General features: G+C 38.1%; 2 protein-coding genes across 2 annotated transcripts; one reads left to right on the forward strand and one right to left on the reverse strand.

Annotated features, from left to right (window-relative positions):
* Positions 1-127: 127 nt before the first annotated feature.
* On the reverse strand, positions 128-3,869 carry zdhhc24 (zinc finger DHHC-type containing 24). The gene is made up of 4 exons (XM_067376398.1): positions 3,770-3,869; positions 3,129-3,526; positions 2,747-3,024; positions 128-1,831 (listed from the first exon to the last, which is right to left on the reverse strand). Exons 2-4 carry the CDS (start codon positions 3,431-3,433, stop codon positions 1,539-1,541), a joined length of 876 nt encoding a protein of 291 aa, XP_067232499.1. The 5' UTR covers positions 3,434-3,526; positions 3,770-3,869; the 3' UTR covers positions 128-1,538.
* A 3,842-nt stretch (positions 3,870-7,711) lies between these two features.
* LOC137028053 (protein starmaker) lies at positions 7,712-11,260 on the forward strand. Its single transcript, XM_067396804.1, has 6 exons — positions 7,712-7,952; positions 8,074-8,197; positions 9,770-10,393; positions 10,504-10,701; positions 10,782-10,816; positions 11,154-11,260. The coding sequence occupies exons 1-6, from the start codon at positions 7,712-7,714 to the stop codon at positions 11,258-11,260; spliced, it is 1,329 nt and encodes a 442-aa protein (XP_067252905.1).
* Positions 11,261-11,461: the final 201 nt, after the last annotated feature.

The raw sequence follows: 11,461 nt of genomic DNA on the forward strand, positions 1-11,461 counted from the left end.
AAAATAATCATAAATGTTTATTGAGCAGCAAATCAGCATATTAGAATGATTTCTGAAGGATCATGTGACACTGAAGACTGGAGTAACGATGCTGAAAATTCAGCTTTGCATCACAGGAATAAATTACTTTGTCAAATATATTTAAATAGTACACAGTTATTTTAAATTGTAATAATATTTCACAATATTACTGTTTTTTACTGTATTTTTAATTAAATAAATGTAGCCTTGGTGAGCAGACGAAACTTCTTTTAAAAACATTAAAAATCTTAGTGGTTCCAAATTTTGGACTGTACTGTATGTAAAATATTTGTTTTCTAACAATAATGTTGGTAACAGGGTTGAAGCAGGGTTGCCTTGGACACTTAAAATATATCTACGAATAATTAATACAATAAATTAATAAATAAAAAACCCAAAAAGGTATTTATTTTATGGAAAGATAACACAAGCCTTGGTATTGATTAAAAAACAAACAAACAAATATAAACATTAAGCTTAAGGTAAACAATATTCAGTGCCATACAAACAAAGTTACATTTGTTGTATAATTCAAGAAAAAAAAAAGGAAAAAAAAAGGACAGCTTGGCATACAGCACATTCACATTAGTGTTGTCAAAAGTACCAACTGCGATACCAAGTCGGTACTGACATTTAAAAAAATATGATGCTTTGAGCACTGTTAAGCAGATTTGTAAACACCTGATTGGCCTTTGTGTTCACACACTCATCAGATATGTCTGTGATTGGCTACAATGATAAACGCACGGGAGTGTTTGAAAGCACACTTTGAATATTAAAGCATTATGAAAGCAGGAGCCGCTGATAGACGCCTGCTTTCAAACGCTCCTGTGGGCATCTGTGTAAGCGCTCGGTGAAGAACGCCACTGATGTCTATTTATAACATGTTTTTCAAGCGTTGATCATTGTAGCCAATCACAGACATATCTGATGAACGTGTGAACACAATGGCCAATCAGAGGTGTTTACGAATCCGCTCAACAGCGCTCAAAGCATCATATTTTTAAAATGTCAGTAGCGACGGGTATTCAGTAATCCAGGTATCGTGGTCGGTATTTTTGACAAAACTAATTCACATTTGTTTGGACAGATTATTTGGCACGACAATGACTGTAAAAAAAACAAAAAAGACAAAAACAAAAAAAAAAAACAAAAAAAAAGAGCAAACCATTCAGATAATAATTCCCTTTTCAAAAAAAGTTTGCTTTACAAAAGCAACGATTGCACAATAGAGCCAAAAACAAAAAGCATTATAAAATATTTAAAACGACATGCTTGACATCCACCAAATTAACACCAATTAAAATCAATAAGACTGCTGCAATTTAGAAAAACAATTGTAAAGTGAAATTAAAAATCTGCATTTCTTGCTGGTTCTTCAGATAAAAAGAGAGCTGCTAATTGTTTGGTGTGAGCACAGCATGCAACCGCTGCTGCAGGTTCAACAACATGCCATTCTGGATCAGCTGGGTCAATGTATTGAAATTGCAATGAGAAAATACCTATCAGTGCACACCCTACTTCTTGGGCTCTAGTGGACCAGTCAACTTGAAGTTTATGCCGTCTCCCGGCAGCGGGGAAGATATCAATGGACAGAGCCAGCAGATGTACCAGTACTTGCCCAGGCATTCCCTGATGTTGGCCAGCACTCCCAGGCTGTAAGGCTTCCGCGTGGAGTACCACTCACGTGTGGTCTGTCCCCTCAGCATCAGAACCACGTGAAAGAAGAGGAAGGCAGCAACCAGTAGGAAGCCCACTACACAAGTGTCAGCAATGAATGCAAAAGCAAATGCCCGCGCCGTCACCTGTCCTGTGATTGGAGAAAAACAATGTTTATGGTATTTTTGTGACAATTAAAAGTTATTATTAATACATCATTTTATGCACAGACGTATTATGACTTCCCCACCCTTTTTTTGCTGTACATATACTAACATAATTTTTTTTTAAAGAGGCTTTAAATTCTTTTATACGGTCTTTAATTTTGAGTATTTTATGCTCACCAAAGCTGCATTTATTTAATCAAAAACCAGGAAAATCAGTATTATTGTGAAACATTTAAAATAACTGTTCTCCATTTAATACATTTTAAAATTTAATTTACTCCTGTGATGGCAAAGTTGAATTTTCAGCATCATTACTGCAGTCTCCAGTGTCACATGATCCTTCAGAAATCATTCTAATGTGTGGATTTGGTGCTCGAGAAACATTTCATATTATCATTTTCAATGCTGAATTCAGTTGTGCTGCTTAATATTTTTGTGGAAACAATGATATATTACATTATCAGGATACTTTGATGAATAAAAAGAACATAAATTATTTTATAACTTTATAAATGTCTTTACGGCCTTGTCGCATCATTGCTGAATAAAAGTATTAATTTCTTTCAAACATAAACAATAAAAATCCTACAGATCCCAAACTTCTGAATGGTGGTGTAACTAATGCTTTCCAAGACTATTAAGTAGGTCTAATTTTTGCATTTTTAAGATGTCCCAATCTGTGTTATATATTCATTTAGCAGATTCTTTTATCCAAAGCAATTTACAAATGAGGATTGCCAATATCATCCGACAAGATTAACATGCAAAATATTGGATAAACATTGGATGGATAAACATTTCCACAGCACACTCAACTCTAGTTTCAAAAAATTGATTTCTTGTGGTATTATGGATTTCTCATAGCAGTAGCAGACACTCATTAGAAACCTCATACTCACCAGAGACGAGCATTATCCAGGGCATGAGCAAAAGCATGACACTGTGAAAAGTAACACCCTCCTTTAGGATGACAATGAAGACCTCGGCATTCATGACTACTGCATAGAGCAGCCCTGCCCACATGAAGAACAAACAGGTCAGGAAATACCGGTAATTACGGAAACCGACACACTGGCCAAAAAACACACAGTGGTGATCACGGCGCAGCACACACACATTGCAGTCGTGGCAGTGTGAGCATCGTGGAGGAGTGTGTGTCTCGCAGCTGTAGCAGTACCTGTCATAGAAGAGGAAAATATCACTTGATTGTTTACGGACTTTTGATTGAATTGGTGAATACCACAAAAAGTATTAAATAAAACAAAAAAACAAACCAATTACCTCCACCCTTGACCCAATACATCTCCTCCAAGAAACACTCCACGGATACTTGGGTTAGTTTTCACGAACAACGAAGCATTCCAGGTTATATTTCCCAGCATGAAGTACTGAGCGAAGAGATGCATGGCCTTCCATATGGTGGACCACTCCGTCTTCTTCTCTGCTGGCTCAAAAGGAGCCTCCACCAGCACCAGATAGCTGACCTCAGCAGTGATGGAGAACACCAGAAAAGCGTTCAGAACGATAGGCAGATGGCGACTGGTTGACTCCACCTTACACCATACTCTACTCATGAACCTAGCCATGTTTTCAGCTTTAAATCATCCGCTGCTTGAGACACTACCTGCTTAACCTGTTTTTTCTACCTGTAAAGCCACTCGATTCTCGTTTGCTCGAATCTGATCACAAAAACAGAAAAATGGCCAATTGAGAGAGACATTAAAATCCTTAAAAAGTCTTTTGGCTAAAGGAAATTATAGAAGCTGCAACAAATACGAAGTTTTGTAAAGTAGTTATGAATAGGACACTGCTAACTCTAACACTTTACTTTGAATGCTCCAGTAACATTGTCAACAGATATCGAAGCTAGAAACTATAAAATACTCATACGACTTCATATACATATATAAATTGATACCGACCTGTCATTCCATTCAGAATATCGTTTATACTCTCTCTGCTGGTTGCTGTCTCTCGCACAATGAACTGCTGCTGCAGGCTAACAACATTCGCCACATGACAGGGCTGTGTTACAGCTGAAACGGTCCCTCTGACGTAAACGGCACTCTACAACAGTTCCACGTGGAAATAAGGTGGTTGTACAACTCTCTCTCTCTCACACACACACACACACACACACACACACACACACACACACACACACACACACACACACACACACACACACACGTAATGGTTTTTATACTGTACAAACTGTACATTATATCCCCCTACACTACCCCTAAACCTAACCCTACCCATCACATAAAACATGCTGCATTTTTACATTTTTAATAAAACATTGTTTAGTATGTTTTTAAAGCTATTTTAAATATGAGGACTCATTAAATGTTCTCATATTTCATGTTTACATCATAATACCAGTGTAGTACCCAAGTCATAAATTTGTGTCCTCATAAATCACACACACACACACACACACACACACACACACACACACACACCATTAGCTTAAGGGTTAGTTCACCCAAAAACTCACCCTCATGCCGTTCCAACCAGTAAGACCTTCGTTAGTCTTCGGTACACAAATTAAGATATTTTTGTTGAAATCCGATGGCTCAGCGAGGCCTGCATAGCCAGCAATGACATTTCCTCTCTCAAGATCCATTAATGTACTAAAAACATATTTAAATCAGTTCATGTGAGTACAGTGGTTCAATATTAATATTATAAAGCGACAAGAATATTTTTGGTGTGCCAAAAACAAAACAAATAACGACTTATTTAGTGATGGGCGATTTCAAAACACTGCTTCAGGAAGCTTCGGAGCGTTATGAATCAGCGTGTCAAACCGCCAAACTGCTGAAATCACGTGACTTTGGCGCTTTGAACCGCTGATTCGACACGCTGAAAAAACCCTTTAATTACAAACCCCCGGTTTCACAGACAAGGCTTAAACTAGTCCTAGAATAAAATGCATGTTTGAGCTGTTTTAACTGAAAGCAACTTGCACTGACATGTCAGTGCCATTGTTTTGTCTAAAGATACATATCAGTAATGTTTTTTTCTAGGGTATGTAAAAAAGCTACTTAAGTACCCTAATTGAAATAAGGCCTTTATTTTATATACCAGGTTTACAAATGAGGACTTCACCAACGGGAGGTTTTTGGAGATTTTGTCAGGTTTTGCTCACTTCTAGGTACAAATTTGTCCTCAAAATATGGCACACACACACACACACACACACACACACACACACACACACACACACACACACACACACACACACACACACACACACACACACACACACAAAATAAATTAAAGTTTTAAGTTATTAATTTTACATTCACTGTTACATTTTTAACACAATAAAAATCACATTTAAATCACGTTTAATATATAGACAGACACGATTTTCCTTTGACCACCCCTTTCCTTTCTGACCCCCTTTCGCAACAAATAATCCCTAATCTCATAATCCGCACTGCTGGTTGTTGAGAGCAGATTGCCATTCAGAGCGAGTTTAACATGACATCATTTACAAAGGCTGAGGAGGAGCGCCATGACAATTATCAAAGGAAAGTGTACGAGAATATACAACACAAGTGAGTGACCCCTCGTGTGTTCGTGTGACTTTATTTTGTTCGTTTCGTCCCTGCCCTAGATCTGTTTCTACCTGTCTCGGAGTTATATTTACTCAAGTTCTCTATATAGAATAGTTTAGTTTGTGGTGTGGAAGTGTTGTGTGGCGAACATTGCTATGATATTGTGAATTAAATTCTGATTTCATTGTGTTGTGGTCTGCCGAATCGTTAAAACCCAGGAGAGGGCGCTATTGTCTGTCAACAAGTGTAGTAAAAAATCGAAATACTAGAGCGATAGTTCACCCAAAACTGATTATTCTGTCATCAGTCATTTACTTTAAAACTATGAAACAAATAACATTACCTGTAGGATGTTCTGTAAATTCGTTTTATGGTAAAAAGATGCAATGAAAATGAATGGTGACTGTCATTATGCTTAATCACATCTTCTTTTGTTTTCCTCTGAAGAAAGTAAGCCATACAGGTTATAAATCTTTCTGTAGTCTGTTTAACGTTACTTACCTTTTCTGAATGTTTATCTGTATCTCTAATATCCAATCTCTGTAGTCAGCGAAGAAGGATGCAGCTCCAGAGTGATTTTCAATCACAACAGCGAAATCATCGCCTGTAAGAAACTCATTCATTCACTGAACATCCTAACATATCGAATTCAGAATTTTAGAATAAATGGAATGTGTTGTCTATGGCATTGTGCTGGTATGAAATGGAATATTTACATGTCTGGCACTATCTTTGCTGTCAAAAATCCTAAAGCCTATCATTTTGGAACCAATGGAATCAAACAAGAATTCTATATAAGAATCAATAAGATTCTACTGGATAAACTAGATTTTTCAGGTTATCAAGGAGAATTTGACTTTGCCAGCATTTGTTTTGTGTTCATCATGTATGAATGATTTAATCATGTTTTTTGTTGTGATATAGCAACAGGGCTGCCTGGCTGCAGGGTCGCTGGTTGGAGATCAGCGAGCAGGAGCGTAGGGCTCAGATCCATAACCAAAAGCTGCTGCAGGACTTTCAGAGGGCCCAAGACACACTCAATGACATGTTGGCCCGCACCGAAGCCATGAACAGTATACGGGTAAGCAACCACGCAGGACTTCCTTGCCCCCTTCCATGATTTACACTGAAGAATACACCTGTATTGACAGAGAAATGTCCTCGTAATTTTATCTCTCTGATGAAGTGTGCGAGAGTGGGCCAACAATCCCTCCACTCCAGCAACCTGCTAATCACATGAAAACACAATTAGCAAATGACCACAATCAAATTAATTCACAAAGGACAAAAATAAGTCCTCTACAATTTTTCTCATTTGAAATTTCACTCGGATACGTCACAATAAAAAAAGACTATTGCAATTTCCGTTTAATGTCGACTTTAATGTTCTACTATGCAACTTTTAGGGATAAATAATGTATAAATATGTCCCTTTAACAATATAGTGACAAGCTGTGTATCACTAAATGTACAATTTTTGTACTTTATTTTCTGAGTGTGCTCATAATGCATAGAAAAAGCAAATCCATCACATGACCTGCTTTTGTCTTCTTAAAGACAAAATGATTCATTGCAATTTGGTATTGCATGTACATGATTATTTTTTGTTTTTGTACTAACCTACACATTTGCTCTTTAAAAGGTTCAGTATGAACAGTATCTGGAAGAGAGCTTCCCACAATGGCAGAAAAGACTGAAAGACATAAGAGCTTCTGAAAAGTCCAAGGTGCTTTTTTTTAAAGGGAAAGCGATGTCTTTTAAAAGGTGTAAACTTGTATTGATTGTGATGTGTGTATCGAGCAGGTACACCAGCACTTAAAGAACTATATTCAGCAGATGGAGGAGGATGAAGGTATGAAGACTGCTCATAGGTCTGATTTTAGAGGCCCTCTATCCTCCAATTCTCCAAATCTATCTCAAACTTCTCACACCATGAAAAACACTCAGACAGCAAAAGGTAATGTGCTTAGCAAATTTCTGTTACATCATCAGCATTTTTGAGGAAACTGTTAACACTGTCCTCTTTCTTAAGACATCAAGCAAAATGCTGACAGATGCAACCCAAATGGCCATCATCCTTACTTTCCACCCTCTTGGTTAACTGGCTCACAGCCTTTTATTTCCAGACTCCCCCAAAACAATATTCCAAAGGATTACAAAAACCTTCAGAACATTCAAGCCTTAAATCATCCTTACCATTCTTTACCTGGCGATTCACTCCATCAATCACATTCTCCAGTCCAGCAGAAGCCACCATCAACGGACCATCTATGGGCCGGTATAAGGCAAGGGTTTATGCCTACAGCTCACTTCACTCCTGCTGGTGCTTCTTGGCCACGACTTCCTGTGCTGAGCCCCATGATGTGGGGTATGATGGATGTACCAGACCCCAGTGAGGAAAGAATCCAACGCAGTGAGACAGGCAAGGAGAAGGTGGCAAAAGAAACACTGAACCCAAATGAGGAGAGTTGCCAGAGACTAAAACATAGGAGGAATGGGAAAGAGAGTGATCGGTCTGAGCTAGACTGTAGGCCAGGTTAGTTTTGTGAAATTTCGTAACTTTACATAGATGCGTCTCATTTGGAAAAATATTACATGATATTAGTTTAATGTTAACAAACTGTCCTTATAAGTGTGTATATTTTGTATGCTTAAAGTGCGTCTATCAACTGACCATGAAGAAAGTAGTGAAGTCATAGTTTCTGGGATGCAAAAAAGGGGAAAGAAAAAAAGAGATGGGACCAAATCACACTCCACAGAAAATGATGACAATTCTCAAGGGTAAGCCAAATTAACAATAATTCTCACATTTTTATCAATCCATGCAGACTGCATGTAAAAGATGTACATTTTCATTGATTTTTAAAGGGATAGTTCACCCAAAAATGAAAATTTGATGTTTATCTGCTTACCCCTAGGGATTCCAAGATGTAGGTGACTTTGTTTCTTCAGTAGAACAAAAATTATAATTTTTAACTCCAACCATTGTGGTCTGTCAGTCGTATAATGCAAGTCAGTGGGAACTTCGTCTCTTAAGAGTCAAAAAAACATGCACAGACAAATCCAAATTAAACTCTGCAGCTCGTGACGGCACATTGATGTCCTAAGACACGAAACGATCGGTTTGTGCAAGAAACCGAACAATATTTATATCATTTTTTACCTCTAAAACACCACTATGTCCAACTGCCCTCCACATCCGGTGTGTGAGGTCTGAACGCGCTCTGACAACGGAAGTGATGTCTCGCGCTCATTGAAGCAAAGCGCGAGAGATCACTTCCGCCATCAGAATGCGTTTTATGACCTCACTAACAGGATGTGCAGGGCAGTTGGACCAGAGATTGTATATAATGGGGAGATAAGAGTTCCCAACAAAAGTATTGTTTAGTGTAAAACATTCTGAAGATTGGCAAACAGGCTGTCCATTAATTAAATGATTAGCTATTTCCCCACAAAAGCTGTTTAATCAGCATAGTGAAGCCTTTCATCCATTGACTTCCATTCAAAAAACAGCCTCTGGTCTCATTCCCTGCGTACCGCGGGGGGCGGAGCGTTAGCTTTAGCCGTTACGCTTTTTTGGCTAAAGGTTGCAGGCTTGCCTTCCAGTGGCTTTGGTTGGACATAGTGGTGCTTTAGAGGTAAAAAATTAAATACTGTTCGGTTTCTCGCACAAACCGATTGTTTCATGTCTTAGGACATCAATGTGTCGTCACGAGCCGCAGGGTTTAATTTGGATTTGTCTGTGCATGTTTTTTGATGGTTGGAGTTAAAAATCATCATTTGTGTTCTACTGAAGAAACAAAGTCACCTACATCTTGGATGCCCTAGGGGTAAGCAGATAAACATCACATTTTCATTTTTGGGTGAACTATCCCTTTAAGTAGCTTTTATAAACATGTCTTTGAAAAAAAAAAAAAACTTGTGTGCATCTTGAGACAAAACATTGGCACTGACATAGTCAGTACAAGTTGCTTTCAGTTAAGACAGCTCAAATATGCATTTTAGTCTGGGACTTGGCCTTTATTCTGTGAAACCAGGCATACGTATATTAACACTGTTGTTTGTTTAAAAAACCATATGATTACTTGCGTTTGATACTTTATTTGAACCAATTATTATTGCCTCTTTGTTATTATATATGTATTTGAAATCATTTTAAAGGTTATTGTTCACTTAGGTCTGTTTTTACTATCACACACAAAAAAAAATCAGATTACTCGATTAATCGTCAAAATAATTGACTCGATTACCAAAATAATCATTAATGACAGCCCTAGATCTTCTGTATGATTTTGGAAACTATCAAAACATTTATATCTCTTTGTAACATCTTTCCACAATTATCTGTTGTAGCTCTTCCACTATGTCCCAAGATGCTTCGGATAGCCACTCGGACACAAAAATCAGCAAAATACATAAAAAAACATCTAAGAAGAATAGTAGCAAAGAACCTATCATCACTAAGAAAAATGTTGATGCAGTGATGCAAGATGAAGAGGAAGACGGACAGGAAGAAAGCAGGAGCCAAGAAATACTTCCAAGTAGTGAAAGCTCAGAAAAGAAAGCTGGATCTGAAAGACTCAACATTAGAGAGGAAGAAGATGTTGAAGGAAATGATGACAGTCATGTTGCAGAAGAGAAAATATGTGATGGAGAAGTTGAAGATGAAGAAGAGGACGAGGAAGGCACAGGTGGAGAAGAGGAAGCAGAATTGGATGATGAAGCACAGGGGGATGATGAAGAAGGGAGTGAGAAAGTGATGAGAAAGAGAGATGGGATTGAACTCAGTGAAGGAGAAGAGCCAGAAGGGGGAGGAGATGTTCCAGAGGACATTCCAGATAGCGAAGATGGAGGAGAGACAACGGAGGAAGAGGAGAGAGAGAACAGTTTTCAAGATGGAAAGGAGGCCAGAAAAACTCAAGGAAGTGTAGAGGATGACAAAAAACTTGATGCTTCAGACAGAGACATTCACAAAAGGTGTATATTTCAATTTGTGCAAAAAACACTGTTCATGAATATTCATCACTTCTTATTTATGTTTAAAATGAATCTTCTCCTCATTGGACTAATACTGACTTTCTGCATAGTCTTGAAGAGTTGTATGCAGATGAGACCGAAGATGAAGAGGTTTCCAATCAAGAAATAGAAGATGATGAAGATGAGGTTGTGGTTAAGAAAGCGTACCCCTGGTCAAAAGACCCTTTTGATGATCACACAAAATGCCCTGATGATGAAGATGATGATATTGAAGGCCTTCTCAACCCTGTCAACTCCCAAACACAGAAGTGAGTTTTGTTGTATTCTGTACCGTATTGTATAGGTTTTGCTCATCAGGACTCTTTCTAACCTTTATTTATTCCCATAGGGAGGATGACGTGGAGGAGACAGACCAGTCAAATGGTATGTTTAATTTTGCACATTAAAGCTAGCTGGTTTGCAGTACAAACCTGCAAACTATAAGGTGATTTCAGGATTTGTCATTACTGAGACACTGCTGAGACATGGCTTGTTCTGAGACACCATCTATCTATCTATCTATCTATCTATCTATCTATCTATCTATCTATCTATCTATCTATCTATCTATCTATATATCTGTCTGTCTGTCTGTCTGTCTGTCTGTCTGTCTGTCCGTCCGTCCGTCCGTCCGTCCGTCCGTCCGTCCGTCGTAACAGTGAAATTTGACTAGTGGAATTTTATATGCATTTAATTTTTTTTCTAATTCTTTTTAATCCAGATCAACACTCTTGTTCAAAGGAGGAAAATCAACCAGAAAAGAACCATCCTGCAGCCACAGATGAATCAGTGGAGTCTGATGATGAGTTTGACCACTTCTATGATTAAACCAGAAACTAGAACATAAAGGTGGGAAATAATGGAAAGAGGAAACAACAATGGATGAATACATTGGACAGAAGCTGCAATAACTCGATGCTTTCAGAAAATGAGCAAGGTGCACACCCTAAACAGCAGCCTCAGACCGACCAGAGAGCCACAAGGCCGAGCAATGAATAGAGGAATCAGATTACAAAGGGATGAAAGAGG

This window comes from Chanodichthys erythropterus, chromosome 1 (genome assembly GCF_024489055.1).
Source record: "Chanodichthys erythropterus isolate Z2021 chromosome 1, ASM2448905v1, whole genome shotgun sequence".
In the NCBI taxonomy this organism is placed as follows: Eukaryota; Metazoa; Chordata; class Actinopteri; order Cypriniformes; family Xenocyprididae; genus Chanodichthys; species Chanodichthys erythropterus.